Raw genomic sequence first — 14,753 nt, forward strand, 5'->3', positions numbered from 1 at the left:
ATGGAATGTTAGCATGTGAACGCATCTTTTAATCCTCGCCTTTTATTTTGTTGTAGGAGGAGAGACTTCAGCATGCAAACCTTCATCTGTTCGGCTTGCACCGTCATTTTCATTCCATGCTGCTGGCCTTCAGATGGCTGGACAGATGCCCCATTCACATCAGTACAGTGACCGTCGCCAGCCAAACATAAGTGACCAACAGGTCTCTGCCTTATCTTATTCTGACCAGATTCAGCAACCTCTAACTAACCAGGTAAGTTCACGATGATTTGGGATGATGCTTCATTCTCTAAAGTGGTGGGATGATGAACAGGCGAAATGTTTCCCTGGTTCTCAGTTTATAGGTCATGGGGGGATCTGGATTCCCAGTGTGACACTAAGAAGTTTACATTACAAAGTTTATTAGTTTTTCTACTCTCTGTATACTTCATTTAATTAAAAATAGTGTCATAATCAAAACCATACTCAATCATTCTGTAGTAAGGAGGGGAAAAGTTACTTGTAAAGAGCATAGTTAAATAAAAAAAAGCTTATCTTTATGGGTAGATAGTTACATAGAAAAAGCAAGTAAGATTCCATTATATAGCAAATTTGGAGAGCTGATTTGATGCTGTCGCAGACTGCTTGCACACATATTTATGAAAATAAATATGAAACTCCTGAAAATTAAAAAGAAAAATGTATTCTGTGAATTAGCCATCCTGTTCACTCTGCTATTCAGACCAGTGACTTGGCAAATGTGTATCCATGGGATACGCATGTATCCCGTGTAGAGAGTCACGCCAGGTCTCGGGGGGGTGTGCCAGGGCCGGGTATCTCACATGGAATGTGCGTGCACTTCACTAGCTTCCTAACTAGCTGTGTTCACTGTGTTGATTTTGGATAGGGAGAGCATCTTACTAGTCGTGTTTTTAAAAGTCTTCTCCTGTGGCATTGAGGGTGTGCTGAGCACTCTAGCGGCTGCTTTTCCACGTACTCAGGAATTTGGGTCGGCACTGCTTATTTAGGTCACGAGTGATCATCAAAAATGAAGAAACACTAAGAGCATTTCTTGCGCTGGATTGTTTGGAGGCGCAATAATCCAGTAACGTAGTTTCTCTGAGCAGGTGACAGCATGAAGGGGCAGGGCACCCTCGTGCGCTGCCAGAGCGGTCAGTCACTACGCTGGCATGGCATCCCGAGGTGTATGTCGCCTGTGACTGGCATTCCCAGTCAGACTGCTACCAAGGTAAATGAGGGAAGACTTAAGAACTTGTTTAATGGAGTAAATCGAGAAGTTCTCTGTGTGACAGTTGGAACAGTTGGTCAGAGCACTGAAGTTTGGAAAGTGATTAATTTTGTGCTAGGAGAAAATTGTGTGCGTGCCCCAAAGTAATACTAGCACAGTGACCTGTTGCCATGGTGCCGTTGACAAGGAGAGTGGGTGTGGCTTCATCCGGCTGCTCCAAGCAGCCCATCATGCAGGTGCCTGTTTTTAATCAGGTCTGCTGCTGAAAGACCTGGGCCCCGTTTGGATTTCTCTAGCGTGTGAGCAGCCTCCTTCCTCCCCCTGCATCACCCTTTCAGCTCCAGCACCTGGCATCTGTGGCGGCTCGAAAGTGTTCTAGTCTTTCAAAGTTATTTTTATGGCTATAGTATTGTAAAAGATAATTTAGTTAGCAAATTACCTATTTTTAGACACAACTAATATCTTATTTGTCTGTGGATTATTTTAAAGTAAGAGATGATTCATTTAGTATTTCCATTTCACGATGTAAAATATTTCTAAAGATTCATATGTTATAAAAGACTGTCTTGTAAGTAACAGTGTTCTGCCAGACCTCAGAAATCTCTGGGTCTGATTGGGTGCTCACGGGTGGAGACTTCCTCAGCGTGCTGGTGGGCTGCACCGGCGCTGTGCTGAGGGGGAAGGCGGTGCGTGTGGCGGCTTCGGCTGGTCGTGTGACGTGCACCTCGAGTCCAGTCACGTGAGCCCACTGTGGGTTCCCCGGATGTAAGATGGGGACCTGAGACAGGACCCCGCACCCCACGTGCCTTCTAGTTTTCATTATTGGTTTGCAGTTTGCCCTGGTTGATCATATCCCATCAGTGTCTTCTGAATCAGGTTTGTTGTGCAAGTAAGTTGAGACAAACTGCCTTTAACGTTTTATTTCTGCTAGTTAGTTGGTCTTACGTGAATGCATTTGGTACAAGTTTAAATGTGGTTTTGTTCAAAAGATAAATTTAGGCCACAGGAAGTGCAGTAGTGTGGACGCAGAGAAGCGCGGTTGGACTGGGCCTGCCGGTCTCTGGGCCGCGCGTCCACACCCCTCGGGCCCTGACTGGCGCTTGACCGGCTGCCAGCTTTCTTGGTGGCGCAGAACAGCCGGCAAGCAGAGCAGAGTTGTGGCCCTCCGTTACTTAATTTTTCCTACAGAAGGAAAAATTAAGTAAAATACATTTTTGAGTACATTCTGGAGTTCACACCATGGAATCCTTTCAGGAAAAAGGCCTTCACTCTCCACTCCACGTGGGAGTTGTGAGCCGCGAGGTGTGAAGGGCGGGGTGTGGCCTTTTCTCCCTCTGAGCGCCTCAGGAGGCACAAGGGGTGGCACGTCCACTTTCCTTTTGGCAGGGAGGATACCCTGCGGGGGGCGCACTGAGAGGGGCTCCCCATCTGCGGCTTGGCGAGCAGCGTGGCCCTCTGAACACCTTGGGCTTTTGGGCTTTTCGCCCGCTGGGGAAGCAGGGAGGGGGCTGGTGGCCTCACGCTGCCTTCTGACTGCAAGAAGCAGGGAGTGGAGAAAGCACCGGGTGGTGCGTAGGGCCGGCCTGGGCCTTCGTGTGGCTGTGACCCGGGAGTTGGAAACGTGTCCTCATCTGGAGCTGTGCTTATGGCAGCACACAAAGTTTGATTACCTAACGTGAAATCGCAAAGAAACCTAGTGAAGGGTGTGTTACTTATTTTGTCGGCGTGAATTTGTTCGTTTCACATATTTTGATCCCTTTCTGTGTACAAGGCACCATTTGAAGCTCTGAAATAACAGTCTGGTCTGAAGTCCAGTTTCTGTAGACGGACAGTATCTGTTTTAATTTGTGTTGCCAAAAGTAGATAAGAAAAATAATGTATTTAGAATTAGCTATTGATCTGGCCTTGTGAGCAAGTCTGGTCTGTCGTGGAGGGAGTCAGCGACATTTTGCCATGCCAAGCACATGGGCATGCTTCGACACGGAGTTCTGTGTATATCCAATTTCATGTATGTACCAGACAGTTAAAATGGTTTCCCTGATTGTATGGTTTTGGTATTTTGAGTGAATATAGTGACTCCTGTAAAGCTACTTCCGCCTGTTTCCATTTCAGGTGTCTGAAATAGCAGTGGAATTGCAGATGACTGAATTAAAAGAGCAAATACGGAGTTTTATACTTAACGAATTCCAATAAGTACATATGCTTATTTTATTGGTACTCACTGTGCACGACTCAGCTATTTTGCCCAACAAATAGCCAAAAGAAGGTAGAGTGGGCTTAAGCGTGGACAGGGAGGGCCCGGAGTCCCGACGAGCGGAGACAGCCCGCCCTCTCGCGCCTGCCCTCTGCCTGGCTCTGGGGCCGTGGCCAGGTAATTTGGCACCAGAGACTCCACTCTTATGTTTGTAAAGTGCTGGAAGAGTGTGACCTGTTGTCTCGGCCGGCGGCAGACCCACACACGCGCCCGTGAGGCGCAGGCCCACACTGGGGCGGCGCCGCCCCCTACGCCGCGGCCTGGCCTTCACTGAGCTCTTCAGTGTTGCTCTTGCTCCTAACCACAGTCAGCTTCCCGCCACCTGCTCACCGTGGCAGTGAACTCCTGTGTAGCTCTGGTTTTGTGGAACCCGCCAGGGAGCTGCACATCATCATCCCAGATGGGCTTGCGGAGTAGATGCCTCGCAGAGGGACAGTGCCGGCGCCCAGGCCGGCAGGGTGAAACAGGAAGCCTGAGGGGGCTGCACCCCTGCGCCCAGTGCACGGGCTTCAGGCCACATGCTGTCCCCAACGTCTGTTCGTTACTTAGGTATCTGGGCACCGGACAGCAGGTCAGGGTAAGTGCGAGGAGCCTGTGGCGTACTTCACTGTCCCTCTGTTTATTTTTAGAAAAATAGAACTGTTTGAGTGATTGATCCGAATTTTCTTACTAATGTCATCTATTCAAATGGCCTAAAATTATGGAGAGTCTTCCCCTTTAGTCCTCCTTAACAAGGGAGAGGATCGAGACAAGAGACATGTGAACCTAGCCCAGAACTCGCGGCTGAGTCTCCGGTGGGGCACGTTGGCACCTAAGGGCGGTGGGGGAGACCAGTGCTGACCCGTGTGAGGAGACGCGCCCAGGACACCGCCTGGCTCCCCCTTCCGCCTCCACCTGGGCGAGCCTGCATGTTCTGGCCAACGTCCCTGTCCAGCCGTTGAGCTGCTGCTTTGCTCATGTGGGTTAGTTTGAGCTGCGTCCACTACCCCAGCACTGCACGCTTCTCTGGGCCCATGGCGGGGTGTGTTTGCTGTCGCTGTGCCCCGCACACTAACCCAAGTGCCCTTTGAGGGGGCTGCCTGTTTCCCAGCAGGCTTTCTGGTGACATGTCTGTGGGCATGGCGGTAACCCAGGGGTGGGCAGTGGTCATGACTTGGGCACCTTGATGCAGGTTTGGCTCCCTTGGGACCCCCTCCCCACCCTTGCTGAAGCATGACAAGCGCAGTCATGTGTCAGATTGGCACAGAGTGGGAACCCACTACTCGGCCTTCTGGGTAGTGGGGGTGGTGCTTCAAGGCTGTCCCCACCAAAATCCCTTAGCTAGAAATGTCTAGTGGGGAGCTCGGAGTTGAACAACCTAGCGGATGGGAAGAGCCTGGTTTAGGATTGAGGAGCTTGTGAAGTATAGTGAAATGAGTTTCTAAAAGAAATTCATTAGCCATAGCTCATGGTGGTCATCTCCATCATTGGTGTGATGGATTCATTGGTGATTCAACAAGTAAAAGCCATGTCCCTGGTGCGACTTCAGGCGAGGGCAGTGTGACTGAGCAAACGCCTGGCCTTGGGGGATTTCCTTGTAGTGAAAGATGAAAGATGGCAGAAGGCAGTGAGTGAGTAAATGTATGTAGGGGGCTGGGAGTGTGTGCACGGCGTGATAGTCACTGTGGACAGACAAAGCAGGGCTGGGGAGGGCTCGTGGAGGGCAGTGTCCGGCACAGGAGGACCACTTTACTGGGTCAGAGACATGAGTCAGGTCTCTGGCCCTGGGGCACATGCCAGTTAGCGAGCAGCACCCCACAGTGTTTGGAGCTGTCCTGCTGCAGCACCTGGAGGGACACAGCTCCCCCACGGCCAGCCAGCTCTGTCCTGCCAGCTAGACCCAGGTCTTTGGACTCTGGAAGTCACCTGTGAGTGCTGGGTTTGTCTTCGCCTGCCAGGTCAGGCTTTGGGAAGAAATCTTTGCTTGCGTGAATTGTGCCATGAAAGGCGGCTTTTTGGGCTGCAGTATGTGTCTTGAACCAGAGATGCAGCCCAGGCAGCTGGGCGTGGTCTCGTGCTTATTGATTGCTCCAGTGATTGTCTTCGTTGGAATCCGGCGAGAGAGACAATGTGTGATCTTCTAGCATAGTTGCCTTTTTTTTTTAAAAAAAAAAAGATGTATTTATTTATGCACACAGAACTAGGGTACAGGCCAGAGGTGTGAGAGTTGTGAGAGGATTCACCAGAGACAGAGTGGGGAGCAGAACAGGCAGATTGACAGAAACGCACTGCTGAGAGGAGCAGCGGGCGGTCAGGAGAGGTCTGCGGCGCAGTGTGGGTCACCCCCGGGGCGGGGATAGAACTCATGCTGAAGTAGCTTTAGCTTAGTGCTCTGCTTTAACCTGCTGCGCCACCAGGGAGGGCCACATAATTATCATTTTTTAAAAAGATTTATATATTTATGCATACAAGAGCTGGGGTGTAGGCCAGAGGTGAGAGGACTCCCCAGGCAGTGTGGGGAGCAGAAAAGGTAGATCCACTGAAAACACTGCTGAGGGAAGTAGCGGAGGAGACAGGAGAGGATCTGTGGGTCACTCCCTGACTGAGGATCACACTTGTGCTGCAGTGGCTACAGGTAGCTTCCCAGTGCTGTGGCTTAGCCCATTGCGCCACCAGGGAGGGCCAGTTGTCATTTTTAAAATGGCTGCAGAAGAGGGGGAATTTATACCAGTGCGGTATGTAGTTAAAGTGCTAGTCTTTTCTGTCTATTTAAGGTGATGCCTGATATTGTCATGTTACAGAGGCGGATGCCCCAAACCTTCCGTGACCCCGCAACTGCTCCTCTGAGAAAACTTTCTGTTGACTTGATCAAAACATACAAGCATATTAATGAGGTAAGACTACTGATATGTTACAATGGAATCTATCTTGCAGTCGCATATAGGGGAGAAGCAGTCAGCAGCGGCCATCGACCTCTTTAGACATATTGAAGTTTTCTCCTCAGTGTCATTACGCTGATGGTTATTATAAAGACTGGTAAGTTAGCCATGCAAAGAGAACAGGACAAGAATTAGGTGGGAGAAAGAAGATGCATCATCAAGGACTGCAGAAAATGAATTGTGGGTGACTTCTCCTTTTCCCCAAAGTCGTAAAAATAAGTGCTCAGTCACCATTTTACAGTAATTTTTCTCTAAAGAAAAGGTAAAGGGGAGGGACCGATGATGCGGTGAAAGTGTGTGTGCTTTAGCACTTCGCTCAGATTTATCAGTTTCTACTCTGCTATGGATGTCAGTGGCCCTGCGATACAGTTAATACCCAGTTACCAGGCACTTGGCCTAGTTTATTTGATCTCTGTATTTCTTTGGTTTTAAGTTCTTTTAAAATTTCATGTGTGTTCATTTATCTCTATCCATTTGTAAGATATCTGAAAGCCTTTTAAGTGGAATAAGCAGGATAAAAGATAGCACTTTGAATTACTTACAACTTGGTGCTTTGCCACTAAAAATTATTTTTCTGGTCTCTTAGAACTTGATTGCCACTTCCAGCCTAAACTCTAGCCCCATCATTAATTTTTAAATGAATCACTACTATTAATAACTTTTCATTATAAAGTGAACTCTTCAGTGGACCTCCTTTTGCTTCCTTTACTCTCCTAGTGAGAACCCCGCATTCCCCCACAAGCTTATCCCCGACCAGCTGTCGAGCGTTTAGCTAGAGAGGCACTCTTACACATGTAGACGTTTCATCACTCCTTGGTGCTGTTTAATGCCAGTGTTAGATTGCTGTACAGTGTGGTAAGAAAAAGTAAGCTGAACTCAGTGGAAGGGACATTTCTATGGATTTTGTACACAGTGAATGTGTTCTAAAAGATGCATCGAGTCATTTGGGGTGTCTAAAAATAGAATCTAATAAATGGATAACAACTTGTGTTAATTTAACATCTCATAAGTTGTTGACAAAGCTACTGTTAATACTATCGTTAGTAGTAGTTTTGTTGAAGCGAAAGTTTTTCTATGTAAATTCTAAAGTGACTTATAATTACCTCTAAATTCATTAGCAGTTACTTGGAATACTGCTTATTTTTACCTTTACTAGTCTTAGAAGCTCATAAGAAAACCAGTATGGCAGATCAGCCATGAGGGTCGATGGCCTTTATGGAGTGTCTTGTGGTTGGGGGTGTGCCTTTTCCACGTAACAGTTGGTTGTATTGACTTAAAAACTGGGCATCTCGCAGAGGAACTTTGTACTTTGAGTTCCTCCACACTTACACTTCAACCTAAAAAAAAAAAAAAATTTATTTATTTTTGCTATAAGATCAAATACAAAGTTTGAATTGACTAGAAGGGCCCAGGAGGGAATGTGATCATGAGGCAGATGAAAGTGTTTGGCATTTGCTGATTTAGATCAGCGTTTATATTTTACAAAGTTTCATGTTAGGCCCTTAAGATCAGTGCCAACTGGGCTGTATACATTGTAGCTTACTAGTTGAGTAGGAAACTGGTCCAGTCCCGCTCCCCTTCTTAAATCGGGGCGCTTGAACCGGTCAGAGGACATCTGTGTATAACACACATCAACAGTGTCAAAGTGAAGCTTGCTCAGGCCCTGCCCCTGTACCTGCGTTGGTGGGAGGCTCACCCCACACCTCAGAGATGAGCTGGTTTTCTGCATGTCCCAAATGGCACCGCCGCCCGCAGAGGGCAGGGCGTCTCTCCGCACTGGGCCGCGAGCGCCGCCCACCCGCGAGGCCCTGCCCGCGCGGTCACGCAGCCGCCCCTGCCCCTTTCAGGTCTACTATGCAAAGAAGAAGCGGCGGCACCAGCAGGGCCAGGGAGACGACTCCAGCCACAAGAAGGAGCGGAAGGTCTACAACGACGGCTACGACGACGACAACTACGACTACATCGTGAAGAACGGCGAGAAGTGGATGGACCGCTACGAGATCGACTCCCTCATTGGCAAAGGCTCCTTCGGACAGGTGAGGGCGCGGTCTGGCCGGGGGAGCCGCTCCCGCTGCTGGCGGCTGAGCCGTGGGGTGACGCCGCCTCCCCGGCCAGGGCAGCCGGCCGCTGGGAGCCGACTCTGCGCCGCGAGCGGCTGAGGTTGAGCCGTAAGGGTCGGTGTTGCCGCTTTCCTGTGGGCTCTGCGTCGTCTGTGGATGACTCTTCTTTGCGTGTGCTAGAGATAACTACCTTCTGCCTGAGCCAATGAAGAGAAAAGCTACGTTCTCAGCTGGCACAGCCGGGGCCCTCTCACTTTCTGGGGAGCTTGAAAATCCTGGGCTGTGCCCTGGACCTTCTCCCAACTCACCCTCCAGCTATGTGAAGCCTCAGTGTGGGCAGCGGTCTCCCGAGTCTTCTCTCCCAGCCCTCACAGTGCCAGCATTGCCAGTTGCTTGATGGGTGATTCTGGTGGGCAGGAGCACTCAGGCAGCTTCCACCAGGAAGGACCTGGGGAGCCCAGGTGGGCTTCCCTTCCCTTTTTCATGCTTGCCGCTTCTCCACCCACGCCCCTCCCCGCCTGCACAAGGCCACTGACCCTAAATTCATGGCCAGACCCAGAGCTTAAGCACTTGTGAGAGCCCTTTTCTCTCATGGAGGGACCCCCCCCCCAGCTGTTCCCACTTATAAATCGTCCTCTCTTATCACATCTTAGCTGCTTTGTTTGTGGTCTGATTTTCTGGTTTTTTTTCCAAACAATGTATGCATTTGTGCATACAGAACTGGGGCACAGGCCGGAGGTGCAGGGATGGTGAGAGGCTTCACCAGAGGCAGAGTGGGGAGCAGAACAGGCCGGCTGACGAAATACACTGCTGAGGGGAGCAACTGGCGGGTCAGGAGAGGTCTCCCGCACCCTGTGGGTAACCTCCGGGACGGGGATCGAACTCATGCAGAAGTGGCTTTAGCTTCTCAGTGCCGTGCTTTAACCCGCTGCGCCACCAGGGAGGGCCCTGATTTACTATTAATCCCAGTTTCCTTTGCCTTTTAACCTTTGTTCAGTGAGAGGGTTATTAACCGGTGATCTAAATATTTCTTGTTACTTTTCAGGGATGAGGATAGAGTGAGGTTCAAAAATGAATTTTCTCAAAGTGCCTTTTCCCATTTTTCTCCCTTTTTAAAAAATTGTGGGACCTGTACGCTCTTTGTGTTGAGAGAAAGCAAAATACGCCTCTTTTCGACCTGGAGGAGGAGCTCATCGTGTGTCAGTCTAATTATGCTTTGGGCAGAAAGTGTATTGCGAGCCAATAGCAGCCACAGGCAGAGGAATCAAAGCTATGACATGCATAGAAATGTGAACAGGGGTGTGGGAAGAGCCCCATAATGCCAGCGTGGCTTTTACATATGGCTGTCTTCATTTTTTTCACCCCCTTTTCGTCTAAGTTCGGGGATTTTCAGAGTTTGGGAGTCGCTCCATGGAAGTCTTTTGTTAGAAGCAGCTTCTGCTTCTCTATCAAAGCCTCTTAAGGATAGTTCTGAGGCCCAGCTCTAAATAAGCCTGTGGTCGCCCTTGATATAGGGACTGCTGTCTGCCTCTGGAAACTCTCTGACTTCTAGGCCTTTATCTCAGCCAGACCATGTTTCTCACTTCTGCAATACCCACCGTGAACACTGGCCATGCAGCATGTTCTCTAAGCTTCCTTTTTTGAAATACTCGGTCTTAGGCTCAAAGGGATTTGTTATCCTGCCCTTTGCCTTAACTTTCTTGTACTCGACTTCCTAAGAGCAACTGAGCATACTTAACCTCTTCAGGCACATCACACGCCACCTCACTCCGTCAGTGATGCCTCTGCCTGGTGTGTCCAGGTCAGCACTGTCCATGTCGACACGGTCGTGTTCTCTCTGTGCTGTGTGCCAGATCCTGCCTGGCAGTGGTTGTCTGTCCTGATGGCACTTTTGATACTTCCTAGGGAGCTTTGAGAAATAAGAAAGGATTATTGCTTAGACTCCAAACCAGTGAAGGCAGACTGTGACTGGAGCCTGGGCACTGTGGTGTGCTAGGGCCCCCCCTCGAACTTGTCAGTAGAGGTGAAAACTGCTGCGTCAACATTCTGCCAGTTAACTATTTGCTAAGCCTGTAAATAGTCAGGTCCCCACGTGTGTCCTTTGTCCAGTGGATCTGGGCACTGAGCTGTGACTTTCAGGCCATCGGGAGAGCCAGTGAAGTCAAAGAATATTAAAACCACTTGGTGGCTGTATATATATGGGCAGCTTCAGATTTGAAGGACGATGGGTTATAATAGCTTTAGAACTGAGCAGAAACCAGAAAACACCACACTTTACTTTAGAAGTTTTCTTTCAGTCGTACTGTTTGTCTTTGACAGTGGATTTCTCCTTGGCTGGTGAGGATCTTGGGCTCCGACTCCATTCTCTTCCTCTTCCTCTCCCTCAGCGCTTCTCAGCCTACACGCTCACGCTTCATTCAGACTGTGCAGCATTATACACGTGCCTCACACCTCACCGGGTGGTTGTTTCTGGCTGTTAGAGATAAAAGGGTGTTTGTTTGTTTCTAAATCTGTGTACTGATTCTCCAACTTTTATGGAAATGTTTTTGTTAATGGTGGCATGGAAATCATTTTAAATGAATAAAATTTAAAATAAAGAGATGCGTGCTGATATTGCTTGTGAGCACTCTGCTTAGCATTCGCTCTAATTTAAAGGCTACCAGACCCTCCACTTCCAGCATTTTGTTTATGCTATGGAACTTTATTTGTACTTGATTTTTTTTTTAATTTTAGTTTAGACTAATTCGTCTGTTACATATATATATTTCTGTTGATGAAAAATCTAGTTAGGAAGCTAACACATTCTTTCAGATCACTTAGAACTTTTTAAATGTTTCACAGTCTTAGTAAGAAAGCTGGAAAATCAAGACACTTGTTAAAATTCACAATTTATTTCAGCAAGAAGAAAATAGTTAATCAAATTAGCTAACTGTTTTGTGGAATTAAGTATGCAAAAGTAACTCAATTTGAAAAGATTGACTTAAAGTGATGACTAGTAAAAGGTTGTTGAATGGGAATGGATAGGGACTCTGAATTTAAAGCGAGAATGAGGTCAATGTGCCATTAAGGGGAATTGTAAACTATTGTGAAATGGTTACCATGAAACAGAGAATTACTCCTCTTTTCTCCCTCAGGTTGTGAAGGCATATGATCGTGTGGAGCAAGAATGGGTTGCCATTAAAATAATAAAGAACAAGAAAGCTTTCCTGAATCAGGCCCAGATAGAAGTTCGACTTCTTGAGCTCATGAACAAACACGATACTGAAATGAAATACTACATAGGTAAGCAGAGCTCATGCCCTGCCCTGAGCTCAGATTGAGCAAGTGGTGTTTGTTTTTTCTAAATGAAAATATGTTGATTTTATCTTAAAGACACTCTTTAAAAATTCAGCTGTTTAGTTCTACTGGGCGTGGAAGTGTTAGGGGGGAAGGATGTCCCGAAGGACCTCTACAGATACAGGTTTTGTGGACTCCACTCCCTACTCCAGTCACTGAAACCAACTCCCATCATCACCAAAGGGAGGACTGTGTGCAAGGACCCAAGGGCTGAGCTAAGCAGCCATTTTGAGACTTTGGGGATATAAACAAAGGAGACCTGTTGAGCTGAGTCTCTCTCCCCCTTGGCCTCATGGCAGGCGGCTGGTCGCTTGGCTCTTGGTCAGCTTTCAATGTGCTATTGGGGTTCCAAGTCAGCGGAACTGGTAGGATGCCCTAGTTAACTTGTGTCTCTCTCTCTTTCTTTCCCTGGGTTGTTCCTTTTCCTTTCCCCTTGTAAATGAGCCCATTACTTAGCTTTTTGTGTATGTCTGCAGTAGAGTTGGATCATAAGCACGTGGGTGAGGACCCACAGACAGGCACCCCAGGTCACATTGGGCCTGGCACTTGTACTCACAATCTTGGGGAACGTGCATCCTGCATGATGCACAGTTTAGAAACAAATGAAGAAGAGCATGTTTGCACCCCCAACTTGTAAGCACCATTTGCTTGCTTAAAATGATGCATTTTGTTTAGAAAGTCTCCTTTAAGGCGGCATTAAGCCTTTCTAAGACAGCTGAGGAGTCAGAGTAAGCTAGCATGTTGTTAGTGGCTGGAGAGCCATGTTTGGAGTGTCCGAGCTTCCTCTCAGGCGGTTTGTGAGTAGGACAGCATTAGAAATTGGCAAGTACACTACATTGGAAAGGTGGGCACAGCCAGCACCTGTTGGACTCTGCCACATTCCTGTGCACTTCTGCCACCACCTGTAATAAGCATAACCGTCCTGAAGGAGCCACGCGCCCGGTGCCAGGACTCTGGAGTGCAGCGCTGAACCTCTCTGCCTGACTGTGTGTTTCCTTGTCATCTGGGTCTTTCTGAAAACGAAGTGGAGAGAGAACTGTGAAAACGGTGACTCGAAGGTCAATTGACCTAAACATCTTCTAATTATATTCCCTTCAATCCTATTTTAGTATTATTTTTAATGAAATCCAAGACTTCGGTGATGGTAAGACTCCATTATTCTGTATATCACCAGGAACCAAATTGTTGCTGAGTCTGAATGTCAGATGTCATCAGTTGAGGTAGAGAGCTTGTGGCTAGTTCACTACAGAAGCTCCCGGAGGCATGGGCACCACCCAGAAATGCGCCCTCAGGGGTGCCAGCTGTCTCTGACAATGGAAAGTGAGACTTCCCTGTTTCAGAAACCAGGTGGATGTTTAGGTCCTTCAGTCTCCTCCAGCCCATCCCTGTGACACAAGCAAAAGTTGGAGATTTTGAGGTGTAAGATTTAGGTACTCAGATTTCATTATGAGACATCTCTCTCTTCCATCGTTAGCAAAAAATGGAGCTTATACTATTCATTTCCCTCATTCTTGGGCCCAACAGAGGCAGTGAGCAGCTCTCCAGATAGTCTGCAGAGAAACCTTTTATGATACTGACTTTGAGACATGGTGGTTTTGCCATCCCGGTGAGTTCCAGGTGCTATCAAGTTTAGTGAACGTGAGACTTGTCCCCAGGGAGGACGCCCGTGGGGGGGCCTCGTTTGGTTTATTGAGTGCTCATCTGATGCGAGGTCCCTGTTGGTACTTGGGGTTCAATCTTACAGCAGCTCAGCAAGTACTAAGCTTTGTTAGGAGGTCCACAGTGACTGTCTCCCCACACAGTTTCTTCTTGTGGTCAACTTTCTTTAAAGTTTTCACAAATCTCCATTCTTGGTGAGATGTCTCAGTAGGTGCCTAGGTTATGAACTGCTAGCACCTCACAAAGCGTGGTTTCTGGACACCTGCTTTGCCCGAGAGACAGTCAGCCTAGGGCTTCCGTGGTAATGAGCACAAACGGCTGCTCGCGCTGCCACCCAAGGCCCCGCACAGGAGACAGCGTGTCTCGGCCCCCCGACGGCTGCCCCGCGCCGTGGCCGCAGACCGGGCCCCACCAGCCTCATGGCGAGTGGGCTTCGGTAAGCCAGGCGCTTGCCTGTCACAGCCCGGGAGGGGATCACCCACACATCCTCAGTATCGTGTCTTACTCTGCTGCTTGTGCCTTCAGACCTGGCTTAATTTTTTCCTAAGAGAGATTTTGGAGGCATGGCTTGTGTGTTAATACTGCTTATTGCAGATACTACGCTGGTTTCCTTTCTCAGACAGGCAGTTCAGATATTCTTACATGATTACAGAATATGCTGCTACTGCAGAATGCTGATTCCTACTCTTAACTTGCTTTCCACTGTACAGACACCAGGGTGATTGTCTGATTGAACATTTGAATGTTTGAGGGTACATGCATTTTTATTGGTTATGTAATTTAAAATGAAACTTTTTTTTCTTTCAGTGCATTTGAAACGCCACTTTATGTTTCGAAACCATCTCTGTTTAGTTTTTGAAATGCTGTCCTACAACCTCTATGATTTGTTGAGGAACACCAATTTCCGAGGTGTCTCTTTGAACCTCACACGGAAATTTGCACAGCAGATGTGCACTGCCCTGCTTTTCCTCGCGACTCCAGAGCTTAGTATCATTCACTGTGACCTAAAACCTGAGAATATCCTTCTTTGCAACCCCAAACGCAGTGCAATCAAGATTGTTGATTTTGGCAGTTCTTGTCAACTGGGGCAGAGGGTGAGTATGTTTCTGGGCATGGGAATCAAAGTCAGGTGGGCGGGACAGCCGGGGCGGGCACTTGAGCTGCTCCAGCTGCTTCTCCTGTGCGTCAGCGACCATCTTGCTGTACTGTGCATTTCGGAGGAAGCCTCAGTGGTCACCTTTAGAATGCAGCGCGTGAGTCACCTTGTATTGATAAATTGGGGAAAGTACCTTTTAAAA

At 48.2% G+C, this 14,753-nt stretch overlaps 1 protein-coding gene across 2 annotated transcripts in view; it reads left to right on the forward strand.

The window, feature by feature from the left end:
• DYRK1A (dual-specificity tyrosine-(Y)-phosphorylation regulated kinase 1A) overlaps positions 1-14,753 on the forward strand; it is a 73,350-nt gene that overhangs the window by 39,590 nt on the left and 19,007 nt on the right. The window contains exons 2-6 of one of the 2 annotated variants that reach the window (XM_004675367.2): positions 57-253; positions 6,236-6,355; positions 8,248-8,436; positions 11,595-11,742; positions 14,263-14,549. In XM_004675367.2, the coding sequence (XP_004675424.1) occupies positions 57-253; positions 6,236-6,355; positions 8,248-8,436; positions 11,595-11,742; positions 14,263-14,549 (941 nt within the window). The remainder of the gene's footprint in view (positions 1-56; positions 254-6,235; positions 6,356-8,247; positions 8,437-11,594; positions 11,743-14,262; positions 14,550-14,753) is intronic. The other variant, XM_004675368.2, reaches the window with a different exon arrangement.

This window comes from Condylura cristata, unplaced genomic scaffold (genome assembly GCF_000260355.1).
Source record: "Condylura cristata isolate star-nosed mole 26May11 unplaced genomic scaffold, ConCri1.0 scaffold00003, whole genome shotgun sequence".
NCBI lineage: Eukaryota > Metazoa > Chordata > Mammalia > Eulipotyphla > Talpidae > Condylura > Condylura cristata.